Here is a 15,161-nt window from a genome sequence, read left to right as displayed (position 1 = left end):
GACAAAGGTATTTTATTGTACACGTTTTATTCCATTGACTTCTAATTTTATAAAAGGCCTACAACGTAACGGTGCTGCGATGTAAATTTTAAAAAAGGTAGTGCCATCTTGGGTTACCAAGGGGCCATGTCCCCATAGCAAGTTACATTATACAATATAAACTAATTTTTTTCAGTGCTCAGCCAATCAAGTTGCATGTCACAAATAAAATAAAATTATTTGAATATAACCGTGAACATTGTTTGTATTTGTGTGTATTTTCAGAATAACATTCCAGTAGGAAGTGTTCAAATTCCCAAACCCGACTTGACTAGTATCCCTCGTTGTGAGTGTGATCCTCATCATGAGGCCCCCTGCAGTAGTGACACAGATTGCTTAAATCGTATGCTGATGTACGAGTGTCATCCAAGCGTTTGTCAGTGTGGAGAGAAGTGTTGCAATCAAAGATTTCAGAGACGAGAATATCCTGACTGTACACCATTCAAAACAACAGGCAGAGGGTGGGGATTAAGAACCAACGTGGACATTAAAAAGGTCAGTCCTTATCTGTAGTGCCCCGGGGTGAGCTTCCATCAGTCCTTATCTGTAGTGCCCCGGGATGAGCTTCCGTCAGTCCTTATTTGTAGTGCCCCGGGATGAGCTTCCGTTAGTCCTTATCTGTAGTGCCCCGGGATGAGCTTCGGTCAGTCCTTATCTGTAGTGCCCCGGGATGAGCTTCGGTCAGGCCTTATCTGTAGTGCCCCGGGGTGAGCTTCCATCAGTCCTTATCTGTAGTGCCCCGGAGTGAGCTTCCGTCAGTCCTTATCTGTAGTGCCCCAGGATGAGCTTCCGTCAGTCCTTATCTGTAGTGCCCCAGGATGAACTTCCGTCAGTCCTTATCTGTAGTGCCCCGGAGTGAGCTTCCGTCAGTCCTTATCTGTAGTGCCCCGGGATGAGCTTCCGTCAGTCCTTATCTGTAGTGCCCCAGGGTGAGCTTCGGTCAGTCCTTATCTGTAGTGCCCCGGGGTGAGCTTCGGTCAGTCCTTATCTGTAGTGCCCCGGAGTGAGCTTCCGTCACAGAACTTAGGAATTCATTTGTCATTGTACATGTATCTGCTGATTGATAGTTGTTTAGTATCCCAGTGTGAATTTGTCACTCATCAGAAACTTTAGTTTAAGTGCCAGAAATTTAAACTTGTAATATTGACTCCATTGTCTGAAGTCCTGGTCTGACTTTGACTGCTTACAAAGTGTTGTAGTCTTGAATAATCATGCCTAATGTGTGATGTCATGTTTAGCCAATGAAAATAATTGTTTAAAAACAACAGAAACTTAATGATAAATGATAACAGCTAGGGCCAATACAGAAGCATATCTTGTTTGCAGTCAATAACCGACAAAAAAATTCCTATCAATGTGTATAAGCAGATGTGGACGATGGATTTACCTACATATTAAAAAAAACAGGCATCAATCAAACGGAGTGTTTGTGGAAATTATGCATAGATATATTAACCAAAATCGCTTCTATTTTCATTCTTATAATATATGACAATTCTTTAATAATAGAATGCAGACTCAAGTCAGCACTGAAACTATATAAAAGCAAGAAGCGCATGGGCCCCATGCTCTCCTGAGTCACCTTGGCCATATTCAAAGATTTTCCCTACATATTCGCATGTAAAACTTTGATCCTTATTGTGGCCCCAACCTACCCCCGAGAGCCATGATTTTTACACTGTCAGGAAGCTTTCATGTAAATGTAAACTTTTCTGGGTCAGTGGTTCTTGATAAGAAGATTTTTAAAGATTTTCCCAAGATATTTAAAACTTTGATCCCCTGTTGTGACCCCACCCTACCCCCTGGGGCCGTGATGTTAACAAACTTGAATCTGCACCATGTCAGGAAGCTTTTATGTAAATCTCCACTCTTATGGCTCAGTGGTTTTTGAGAAGAAGACTGAGAAAGATAATCCCTTTATAGTAGCTTGTAAACAAATTTGATCCCCTATTATGGCCCCACCCTACCGCCAGGGGTCATGATTTTAATAAACTTGAATCTTCACTAAGGGCTATTCCAGAAATAAATACATGGGGGGGTCGGGAGGCACCTTTTGTATATACCAAGCACCCATAAAAAAAAAATAAAAAATTACCCCATGACCCATCAAATTAATAAACTCATTTTACAATGACCCATCTAATAAAAAAAAAAACTAACCAGACCCACCACAAAAATATTTTTAAAAATGAAAACGGTACAAATCTCGCGAGGTTTTCGGGACAAACATTCTAGTCAATGACGCGGTAATGCCTGTGCGACATTGTATCACAGTAGTTCTGAAGACACGATGTCACATCAACAATCAAAGGCATCTATGGCGGGAATGTTGGAAAGATTGGGAGTCCAAACGATGTTATTATCATGAAATGGGTATGGATATGTTTTTCCACGAATCGTTCGTCTTCTAATGGAGCCCGCGCCCGGAGGCCTCTATATCACCATCACACCGACTGATAAATATAACGCATCGGTACCCTCGTATAAATCAACTAAGGTTTGCCTATTTTTATTAGAAAATGGAGTACCTATTGGTTTCAAAATATTCCCAAAATCAATGCACTGTAAACTGTAATAATCTACAGAACAGAGTTCGCCGCCATCACATCCAAAGGGACCCTACTAAACGCGCCTCTAATTTGAAGAGTGCCGTAATGGGAAGTTATGCGCTGCAAAGAGCGACAACTCGAATAGTTCTATGTTACTTCCGATTTCCGAAGCATGTTTTCAATTTTCCCTCCGACGTTTTGTAACCAACACGACAAGAGCGACAATAAAAATATTCTGAAAACTCAACACCCACGTGGCACAAAATAAAACAATAGAAACTACCCACTACCCATAATAAATATTTTTTTAACAGTCCAACCACGGACCAATTAAAATATGAAAAAATACGACCACCCACACAAAAAAATATCGTTTGCCGCCCGACCCCCCCATTTGATCATTTCTGGAACAGCCCTAAGTCAAGAAGCTTTCATGTAAATTTCAGCTTTTCTGGGTCAGTGGTTCTTGAGAAGTAGATTTTTAAATGACCCCACCCTATCTTTGTGATTATCTCCCCTTTGAAGGGCACATGTATTTCATTTATCTGTAAATAATGTTTCAGGGACAGTTTGTACATGAGTATGTTGGAGAGCTTATTGATGAAGATGAAGTCAAGAGAAGAATAGATGAATCACATGAAAATAATATTAGCAACTACTACATGCTTACTTTGGACAAAAACAGGTTTGGAATCATTTCAGTGTTAAGTTATTTAACGCAGTATTTATGTTGTTTGTATCCATCCCCCAATTCTGCCATTTTGACAGTCTTAATATCCCTAGCACCATCATTGATGCATCTTGCAGTGTTTTAAATGAACACAGAGATATTTTAAAATGTACAATAGTTAACAGGTTAAGAAAGAATGAGATATAATTACGAAATATTATGTAGTCCGAAGTGAAAACAGAGGATATGAAACTTGAACAGGACTTGTGCATATTTTCTTTTTTAAAATTATAAATTTTCAAAAATTTACATGGTACAAAAGTTAATAGTTATTGTTATAAAGAAGTATAGTTTTTATATGCTCGTTTTTAGAATGGTACAGTGATGTCCATTCAGGGTTTTCTTTTTCTAATTTCATTTCTCTGTCACATATCAAACTGAAACTTACTATGTAGCTTCTTTGTGGATCACTCTTAGATCATGTTGCAATTTTGATCCATTTCAACCTCTTGCAGGAGTTTTGCCCCTTTATTTGAAAATTATAGTTAAATGGAGGGTACATAATTTGTTCATCTAAATCTTCCGACAATTTTGAAGTGAGGGTCATCTTGTTTTACAGTGTTTTTATGGGTATTGAAGATGTGCACGTGGCAAGGATTTTGATTTTCTTACATTTTTGAGAAAATTACAGGTTGTTGAACTTGTTAGTTTTGAGGAATTATTACATAGATAGTACATGATTTGTGCGGTGAATTCCTCCCACAGTTTTAAAGTGAGAACCTTCTTATTTTACAGAGTCTTTATGTGGGTATTGAAGGTATGCATGTGGCAAGGATTTTGATTTTCTTGAGTTTTTGAGAAAATTACATGTTGAACTTAGTCAGTTTTGAGGAATTATTACATAGAGACTACATGATTTGTCTGTTTTTCCTACCTCAGTTTTCAAGTGAGGACCTTATTATTTTACAGATTATTTGTATGGGTATTGAAGATGTGTGTGTGGCAAGGATTTTGATTTTCTTCCATTTTTGAGAAAATTACTGGTTGTTGGACTTGGTCCGTTTTGAGGAAATATTATATTAAATTAAGGGCATATGGTTTGTCCTTGTAACTCCTCTCAAAGTTTAGAAGCTAGGGCCTTTGTAAATAACTTTAAGATGTGCATAGTGCAAGGATTTTAATTCTCAACAAATTTTAATTTTCTTTGATGTTTTAAATATTTACAGGTTGTTGAGTTTGGTCAATTTTATGGGGAAATATTTTACACACAGAACTCTTAGTTTGTCTATGTACCTCTTGTCACAGTTTAGGCTAAGACCTGTTAGTCATATTATGCAAAGAAAGTGTCACAGCCTGATGATGGCTGATACTACCTGAAGCAAGGTTCTACAAATTATGGCTTAAGAAAAACACCCTATGTAAGCATTTTCAAGGGCGTATTATGTACCGTTTGCAGTACTTTTGTTAATTTAATCTTGTAGAAGTACATAATGAACATGTATGATTTTAGCCGAATAGGATTTCAAATCCTGTTAGATATTCCTTTTGATTAATTCTTTTACAGAGTCATTGATGCTGGGCCAAAGGGAAATCTCTCAAGATTCATGAACCACAGTTGTGCTCCAAACTGCGAGACCCAGAAATGGACAGCAAATGGAGATGTACGAGTTGGATTATTTGCAGTTTGTGATATCCCTGCAGGTAAATTTCATGAATCTGGAGGAAAATTTGCCTCAAATTTTTTGTCAGAAGAAATAATGACTTAGTAGGAGGCTTTGTTGGATGTTAAGAGATTTTTTTTTAAAGAAAATCTATATATTGAGTCTGAAGGCAATGGTCTCCTTCAATAATTCTGACAGTTCCTTATGATGTCAAGGTATAAAGTCTTCAGCGATTTTATTTGAAAGTATAACACCATGGTAGAGGTCCTCAAAACCTTCCATAATGATTTCATACAGGTATAGCCAAGGGAATGAATATAAACCTCTCCTTTGTTTGCTCTCATGTGTCCAGCCCCCTTGAGTTGTCTGATTATGTAGGCACGTATCGTATCATAACAGAAATTGCAATATGATAGGACTACTTCCATTGGTTTCATTTGTAGTGGGTTTTGGGTTTTGCCAATACAGTCACAAGAATTTTTTTTGGTAGCTCATATGAATTTAAAAATACATTTAAAATTTTGATTTATTATGAGACTGTTCAGGGTTTGACATTTACTTTTTCGAGCACTAGACCAGTCACAGACCTGTTTACTTGTACGTTTTCGCCGTATTTTTTACGGTAAAAGTTTAAAAAAAATACGTTTTACGGTGATTGGTCGCGAAAATACGGTCAAAAACAATAATCGGGTAAAAAAAAAAAAATTGTTTCGTCTAAATTCGATCTAGAAAATTATTAACTTTTAAAGATCAAAGTCATCTAAGCGCTTTATAAAATAGAAACATATTAAAGCATGTAAAAGATCGAGATTAATACAGCATGGTGACAAACCATGTCAAAACGGAAAGCAGCTGATGATCATGAACGTACGGCAAAGAAATACTTGCAAAATTACAAAGACTCATATAAAGAGATTTGGCCATTTTTCAATAAGTCTCAGAAAGGAGACCAGTATGTTAGATGCTCAATTTGTGAGATGGATTTTACATGTGCCCACGGTGCAGTGGAAAGAATGACTGCCGACGGGTAATTTGATGAGTCAAGAAAAGTAGACTAGTGCTAATTGATCTGATGTTTAAAAATTAAAAGATATGAGGTAAGTGTCAGAGAAACCGTACTACATATGCATGAAAAATATTAGGGAAATTTATAAGTCGAGAGGTCTCAACAAGGTTTTCAGCATACTTTAAAAAAATTAAACTAAAATACTTAGTATATTTTCATCTTTATAAACCTCTGAATCTGATTTCAGGAGCTCTCAGATAGCAGGAAATGGCATCTAATTTTTCAAAATTTTCGGGGGGGGGGGGGGGGGGGGGGGGGGGGGGGGGGGGGGGGGGGCATGCCTCCAGACCCCCCCCCCCCCCCCCCAGCAGGTGAGTGCCGCAAAGCGGCACTCACCGGTGACTTTGTACTGACAGACTACCAAAAATACTGACAATCTTACTGACAGCTTTCATAAGGGGTAAACAGGTCTGCAGTCAGGCTACTTCAAATGATTTTTACTAGACCTGACCTTGCATCCGCTAGACCATACCAAACTTTCCAGAAAAATGCAATCTGAAGCTTTCTCAGTAACAAACCACACTGCTCTGTTGAGTTTAAACTGAAACATATTTTCTGTCTACTCACGGAAATTCTTTAGTCCATTTAGAATATAACGACCTCGACTGTTTTTCTTTTTCATAAGCCTGCTGTGTTTCTTCCCAACCTTTTTATTGACCTCAGAATAGAGACATTCCCGCACATTTTTCAACACCAAAAAATGGCTGTTTACAACGTAATTTGATAAAAACTTTCTTACATTTAATTCAAATAAATTGTTTTTAAATTAAAATGAATTCAAGGTATATCTATTTATATAAAACAAAACTTTACACTCATTCACATTTTAATTATGCCCCCCTTCAAAGAAGAGGGGCATATTGGTTTGCACCTGTTGGTCGGTCGGTCAACCACATATTGTCCGCTCAATATCTTGAGAACCATTCACTTGATGATAATGATATTTCATATGTGGGTTGGTAATGAGTAGAAGAGGACCCCAATTGTTTTTCAGGTCAAAAGGTCAAGGGTCAATTTACTCTGGACATAGAAATATAATGTCCATTCAATATCTTGAGAACCCTTTGCTTGACAGTCATCAAACTTGGTACACTGGTACATCCTAAAGAGTAGATGACCCCTATTGATTTTGAGGTCACATGGTCAAAGGTCAAGGGTCAAACTAGACATAGGAATATACTAACCACTCAATATCTTGATAACCCTTTGCTTGACAGACATCAAACTTAGTACACTGGTATATCTTCAGGAGAAGATGACCCCTATTGATTTTGAGGTCACACGGTCAAAGGTCAGTGGTTGAACTGGACATAGTATATTGTCTCCTATATTTGAAGAATTATTTGCTTGATAGACAACAAACTTGGTACACTGGTACAGCATAAGGAGTAGATGACCCCTATTGATTTTTAGGTCATATGGTCAATCCTCTCTTGACAAAGGAAGATATTGTTTGCTCAATATTTTGAATTGATGATGCTACTATCAACTAAATAATGTGTGTACAGTGATTTTTTGGGGGGGCTAAAATGCCACCGATATTCGGCTGTTTCCCTTCACTAAGATTAGCTATTTTTTCCTAATTATATATATATGTTTTTCCCAATTTCAAATCTAGGGAAATTAGGCCATTTTAAAAAAAGGGTTACCGTATATTGCTGACAAAGAGTAAATACATTTTTTTTTTCAGTTTTATTCTCCAAACCACTGCACATATTTTGTAAAGAATATGTAAAACAATAGAGGCATCCATATAAGCAGATATAAGCAGATATGTAGCGAAGTATATAGTTTCCAGAAAGACATTAAAGGTCATAGGAGACGGTTTTTAACAATACGTTTTCTCTCCATAATTATCAACTTTGTTTCATAGACTCCTCATAAAAATACTTTTTAAAGATTAAAAACGATATTAACTCGAAGAAATTGAAGTGCATAGGTAGTCAGAATAGAAAATCGTTACACGATTATCGTTCCTGATTTCCTGAATTTGTGACGTCATAAGAGACCACACTCAGATTTGCGAATCAAAACAAAAGCACATCCATAGACGATTTATTCGCAACTGGAGGAGTTTTTGAATGGGGAACCATAGTTTGTTATACAAGGATATCACGTTGAACTCATAATTAATGTAAATGCCAGCCACATCGACGATTTTTCATCGGAGGACGAAGAAGATCGATCAAGATCCTATTTATTCCGAATCGGTTGAAACAATACTGACTGGTTAATGATAAATGTATGATAATTCCAGAGTACATTCTCTGATGACAATAAGAGAAATATAGATAGTTATTACTTGCGCTTTCTAATTCCATGCATACACAGCGACGCAGCATCGGTTTTTCCCCAAAGGGGGGGGGGGGGGTGAAGGTTAACTGACAAAAAAGGTGGGCACCCTCATCCCCCTTTGGTTTTATGTGCCCAAGTTCCACCCTGACTCGGATATATTTTATAGCCAGATCGAAATTTCCTTTACACACATCGTGAGCGCCGTTTTTTAAAATTTATTTTCATAGGATTTTTACAAGTATATCGTGTACAGCTATTTTAGTTTAACAGGTGAATCTAATAAATATAAATGGCTTTAATATTCTTTTACAATAAAATTTGCGACATTAGGGCCTATATGAAGAATAATTTAACATAACATTAGACGCTATAAGGGCTCTTTCTTGCGTATAATGGTTGGAATTGGAAGCCAGAGGAAGAACGAATTCTTCGTCTGGACCAGTTATTGAAGAAACTGTCGAAAAATCCGAATGTCCTGACTGTTTTTGTAGGCCATGCGTTATGGACGAGTCACACAGACAACTTTAGGTAGCCAAAGAATTCTGGAATATATTGAGTCATCGTGGGGTGTGGGACGATGATCGGTTCATAAGCTGTACATAGCCAGAAAATCTGCACAGTATGCAGGAACTCAGGTCGGAAACTGTATGTTTGGCTGTCATACATCGTCGGATACTGGGTATCCGACGAAGGCAGTCAAATGGATACAAGAAAACATAGAAAAAAGAATATTCTGCCTAATTTATCAATGGCTAACGTTCTCATTTATACAAAATAAATTTATCGAGCTTTAATTCTTACATGTTGATTCATTCAACTGACCGGTTGTTCAAAACCCTCGGCCTTTAACGTTATTATTTGTTTAATTTTTTTACCCTAATAAGGAAACCAACGTGCGAAGTGCTTCATTTAAAGGGGAAAAAAATCATCCCCCAACTCTTGCAGGACCGTAAAAATTGGTTTATTTCACCCGATATAAAAACTTGTAATTTCAATATGTTCCACCATTTGCTTTGAACATTCTTTTTCAAAAAGAAATGGGGGGGGGGGGGGGGGGGGGGGGGGGGGGTGTCTGATAATGCAACTTTCAACATATAAAGTTAGACCTATTCATCTTCAATTTATTTACTTATGTATTCAGAGAGAAAAATTCTGATCAGAAGAGCTTCATATAACTATTTCATAGTCAGATTTCATTTCTAAACTAATCAGATCATGCATGTTTATACTAAATTATGAATATCTGTACTACATGTAGTCTACCGTCATTATATACAGTCAACGTTTTGCAGGATTTTCTCGTCTTCGCCGTGCTTGCCGTTGGTTTGTAGCCTAGTCGAAAATAGTTAGAACTGCATCTGGTCGAAGATTTAGTTTCATAAACCCATTAGTTTTTGCCAAAGTAGAGTGAATATAATAACGAAACCGATCCTCATCAACCCCCGTAATCGCGTAAAATGATTGTCAAACAACTTCCGAGTTCTGTGTTCTCGGTGTAGATTTCACACCCAAGTCTTTCTGAACGTTGGATCATTTAGACAAAAGTATATAGAAATACCTGACTTGCTAAATTACAGTTGAATGTAAGCACATTGAACATTTTGACGGCTAAAACCCGCAGTTGTTAGTATAAACAAATACACATTTGCGTCAGGCTGGTCTCTTTTGACGTCATCAAGCAAGGGAGATAAGTCATCTTACTATTTTGATACTTCACACCACGGCAACATTTGACGGTCTGTAGCGCCTGTTACCTTACGATTTTTTCTGAATGACTTCTTTACATATGTTAAGTAATTAAAGAAGAACACATTTTCGTGCAAAACAAATATTTTTTGAAAATCGTCTCCTATGACCTTTAAGCCATATTGTTGACAATTTAGTTTGACCGCCATTATATGTAGGGTCAGGCTAATAACAGGAAGTGGCCAACAGTATAGGGTTTTACTAAAATCCGAAAAATACAAACAGGAGAGACATTCTGGAAACTTGATTATTAATATGATATTTACAAGGTTATGGGTACAAATGCTGGTGAATTAATAATTTATTATTTTCTTTATACAATAAGTATTTCTTAGAAAAAGTAAATAATATCTATACAAAGTGTGACTTCCAATACATATTTAATGTTAAATGATGAATTATTTTATGATTTTAAATCAGATCTGAAATAAACCTCAAACAAATAAAAAGTTATTAGTTATTTGATTATTTTATGCATCTTTACCATTTTAATTTACTATGAATGATTTTCCCCAATTTGAGGAAAATGTCGCTAATTTTTCCCAATTCAAAAGGAGGGGTGGTAGTTTGAAAAACAAAAAAAAATCACTGGTGTATAACCCTTTTCAATTTTGCACCATGGGGGGCATATGTGTTTTACAAACATCTCTTGTTAACAATGAGTAGATGTCGGGAAAACATCACTTCTGACCGAGATTATCTATTACAACTAAATATAAATATTATGTCATTGCGCAGTTTAAAATTTACACTTATTTGTTTAGTTCTTGTGGTTTAAACTAAAGTTTCTTGTTTATTTTTTCAACACGTCCAGTTGGACTAGTATACCAACATTTTACCCGACCAGACCTATCATTTAGTATACTTGGTCGGTCGGACGTGCCTTAGTGTCAAACCCTGCTGTTGGATGTATTTTACAATTTTAACATAATGATTATGAAATGTATGTCAAATAGCATTATCTAAACTCCAAATTATAAGAACTGCATTTTTTTCTCCATTCTGATATTTCTCTGTGTTGTTGAACATTCAGAATATAAAAGTAAATTCTTGTCAGAAGTCCTTCAAATTGATATTTGAAAAATAAAAAGTAAGTACTTCATCTGCTGAGAAAAAAACAAACTTTTTATCTCCTGGTATAATTTAAGAAGACATCAGAAATTATGTCAACAGTTATGAATCTGACCTTTTTGCACAGATGTCTTTTATCATATTTAAGTTGTTCTGCCACTGGTGTATTGGGATTTGTCAATCAAATTCAATATGAAAACATTCACTGCAGGTCAAGGTGAATCTACTGAGGGGGCACCTTACTTTTACATCTATGGAATAATGTACACCTACAGGATAAGTCCCATACGGAATACATGTTTTTTGCTGACGAAAGTGTGAAATTGTAGGGTGCTATTTTGAAAGATATTTCAAGCATTTAGTTTGATGTTGACAGGTTATGACAATGTGATGTAATACACAGTCCAACTGCACACATGGGGGGAGGTCAGCTTGTCTGTGTATCACCATGTTTGTTTGTAAACAAGCATATCGATCTCGGAACACAGACAGACTGCGAAATATCAAATATCCTTCAATCATTTTTAAATTTGTTTGTAACATACAAGGATAGTGAAATAGAATTATCAGTTATCAAAGTTATTGTTGGGTTACTGCAGAGATTCTGGAATATACCTATCAATCAAAAAATGATCAGAACGGTGATACATATTAAACTTCTACAAGACAAATAAATATATGGGTTTAAAAATTGAAGACTTCTCGAGATCATATTGGTTTCATATCCCACACCCTACCCCCCACCCACCCCCACACCCCCCTCGAAGTCTTGGCTACAGACCTGATCACAAATAATAATGATTCTATAAAGGCTTGTAAGATTTCTTGTGATGAATATTGTCAGACCTTTGTAAAGTGTCTCTTGTTTACCACCATGCATGTAACTTGGCCACAGTTTGGGCCCTAGTGTTTCAAAAACCTATCTTAGTTTAAATCTTGCATATTTGTTTTTCAGGAACTGAATTAACATTCAACTATAATTTGGAGTGCTTAGGGAATGACAAAACTAAATGCAACTGTGGAGCCGAGCTGTGCAGTGGATTCTTGGGTGTCAGACCCAAGGTAAGATTCAAAACAATTACATGTACTTAGACTAAGAGTTATCAAACCTAAGGTAAGATTCAAAACAATTACATAGACTAAGAGTTATCAAACCTAAGGTAAGATTCAAAACAATTACATGTACTTAGACTAAGAGTTATCATACCCAAGGTAAGATTCAAAATAATTACATGTACTTGGACTAAGAGTTAGCAACAGGTGTCTGTGTCCTATCTTGGCATTCGATGAAGGAGAAATGACCTTTTGAACTCTTCTTTTTCCAGTCTGCAGTGGCTGCTTCAGTGGCAAAAAGTAAGAAAAAGGATGAGAAAAAGAAAAAGAGGAGAAATAAAAAGAAACTTGATGGAAAGAAAGAACATGAAGATGAATGTTTCCGATGTGGAGAAGGTGGAGAGTTAGTGATGTGTGACCGCGGAGGCTGTCCCAAAGTATACCACCTGCATTGTCTGAAACTGTCCAAGCCTCCACATGGTAAATATCGGAGATCACTGTTTGATATTTCACCTTTTTTATACCCCTGTCATGAAATGGTCAGAGCATTTAGTAAGTGTTACCCCTTTCCTTCCGTCATTCCTTCATAGTTTTGTTTTCCAGACATTTTTATGCCCTCGAGATCGAAGATCGGGGGGCATATTGTTTTTGTCCTGTCTGTCATTCTGTCTGAAACTTTAACCTTGCTAATAACTTTTGAACAGTAAGTGATGGAGCTTTGATATTTCACATGAGTATTCCTTGTTACAAGACCTTTCCGTTGGTATTGAACCTTTTGACCTTGACATTTGACCTACTTTTAATTTTTTTTTACATTGGTCATATGACAACTTCTAAATGGTAAATATTAGAGCTTTCATATTGTACGTGAGCATTTCTTTTGACAAGATCTTTCTACTGGTACCAAGATATTTGCCCTTGTGACCTTGGCCATCTTCAGAATTGGCCATTATCGGGGGCATTTGTGTTTCACAAACACATCTTGTTTTCTATAATGAAGTAATATTTGGTATATCTCCTTATCTTGATCAAGTTTTAGTTTCTTGTTGATTGACCTTTGTAAATTTCTGATTGTTGTTTATTTTAATGAGCTAGTTTTTGGTATATCTCTTTATATTGATGAGTTTCAGATCAAACTAAAGTGTGATGTTGATTGGTCACCAAAGTTACTGCCTTTAAAGTGATGTTAGCTCTCAATCTCAAAATTTTATTTTGTTGTAAAAATGTGCTCTTATGATAGTTTTGTATGTAACTTTAACCATATTCATTGATAAAATTAAAACTAAGTTTAAGATTTGATCAAAATAAAGATTTTGGTTCGATTAGATATAGAGCATTATATAGTAATCAAGACAATAATGTAATTTTACTTCTTTCAGAATCTCTGAAGGTTTTCTAACACAAATATTAACAACAAAAGTTTATAAACCTTAATTTTTCTTGTCATTGAAATAGTAAATCACAATTTTGCAAAACAAAATTTCCGACACCACAATGACAGCTAGTATTGCTCTTCTAATTATTCAATTTTCTTGACCTTTAGATGATAAGCAGAGTTTTAGTGTGTACCTTTATAATGTAATAACCCACAAATCAAGTTTCACCTACCTGTATATTGACCTACTTTCATCAGAGTTATCAACCTTGGACTTAAAAATCTTCTAGTCAGCACTTCCATATCTTTAAAAACTAATGTAATTCAATTCTCTTCACAACTGATTCAAGAAAAGAGAAAGACCAATATGTTGGGTTTTTTCTCATTATTTTATTGCTAATAATTTTTCAGTGATAAAATGTTGCTAAATGCTAGAGAATTTCAGTGAGCAATACCTGAGCCATTATTGAATGTCAACTTTTCATCAGATAATAGTTACCGTTACTGTAGGCTTAATTGTAAACATTCAATCAACTCTCGTTTGGTGAGCTCTGGTAGCCAGTTTCGATATTTTATCAATTCACAATTTGAAACATTTCACAAGCATCAATCAATGCATTTGGATGAAATGATGAAAACGCGTGTGACTGTGATATTGCACATACATATTAGTGCCGATAATGCTTATTATCAACATAAAACAACTGAAATACAGTTTAACTATGTAATAAAGGAGTTATTGCACTTATATTAAGTGAATATACGTATTCGTTGGGTTTGAAAAATTCGCTCACAAGTTCGTGATTTTTTTCAATCCCAACTTGGCCAATGTTCACCAATATACATGTATTGAGTTCTATAACCCTATATTGTTTCATTTGCATTTCAAATTCAATATCAGCGGAGGCATTGGTGTCATACTGACACATAGGTTTTTATTTAAAAAGTGAAAATTTTCAATTTCAATAAAACTCTCAGGTCTCTGTATGTGAACCTTGTCCTTTCTACAGCATCAGTCGTAGCTGTCAGATTTTACAGCATCGGTCGTAGCTGTCAGATTTTACAGCATCGGTCGTAGCTGTCAGATTTTACAGCATCGGTCGTAGTTGTCAGATTTTACAGCATTGGTCGTAGTTGTCAGATTTTACAGCATTGGTCGTAACTGCCAGATTTTTACAGCATCGGTCGTAACTGCCAGATTTTTACAGCATCAGTCGTAGCTGTCAGATTTTACAGCATCGGTCAAAGTTGTTCGATTTTACAGCATCGGTCGTAACTGTCAGATTTTACAGCATTGGTCATAGCTGTCAGATTTTCAATATGTAACAGTTTTCAATTAACAGAAGAAAGAAAAATGGCTGTAGATGTACGTCAACATGTCTCTCTGTGTTGAGCTTGGAATTACTTGTTGTACAGAGATCCTATGTGTTAGGATTTGCTTGTGTATTTTTTATTAAAGCCAGCTACAGTAATTGAATTGCTTTAATTTTTTGTGATAGGTAAATGGGACTGTCCATGGCATCACTGTGATGAATGTGGAAAACCAGCAGTGACGATGTGTGGAGAATGTCCCAATTCCTTCTGTACAGCTCACACTGAGGGTCACATCAGAGACATAGATGGCACCTCTGTTTGT

At 36.2% G+C, this 15,161-nt stretch overlaps 1 protein-coding gene across 2 annotated transcripts in view; it reads left to right on the top strand.

Moving 5' to 3' along the window:
- The window catches only part of LOC125658384 (histone-lysine N-methyltransferase NSD3-like), a 42,326-nt gene that overhangs the window by 25,900 nt on the left and 1,265 nt on the right, over positions 1–15,161 (top strand). For both annotated transcript variants that reach the window (XM_056149627.1, XM_056149628.1), the window contains exons 14-19: positions 265–534; positions 3,152–3,273; positions 4,823–4,959; positions 12,053–12,159; positions 12,423–12,630; positions 15,025–15,161. The exon at positions 15,025–15,161 is cut by the window's right edge and continues 1,265 nt beyond it. In XM_056149627.1, coding sequence (XP_056005602.1) covers positions 265–534; positions 3,152–3,273; positions 4,823–4,959; positions 12,053–12,159; positions 12,423–12,630; positions 15,025–15,161 — 981 coding nt within the window. The remainder of the gene's footprint in view (positions 1–264; positions 535–3,151; positions 3,274–4,822; positions 4,960–12,052; positions 12,160–12,422; positions 12,631–15,024) is intronic.

Source organism: Ostrea edulis, chromosome 9, assembly GCF_947568905.1.
Source record: "Ostrea edulis chromosome 9, xbOstEdul1.1, whole genome shotgun sequence".
Lineage (NCBI taxonomy): Eukaryota > Metazoa > Mollusca > Bivalvia > Ostreida > Ostreidae > Ostrea > Ostrea edulis.
Note: the sequence above shows the minus strand (reverse complement) of the source record. Positions and strands in the feature narration are given on the sequence as shown.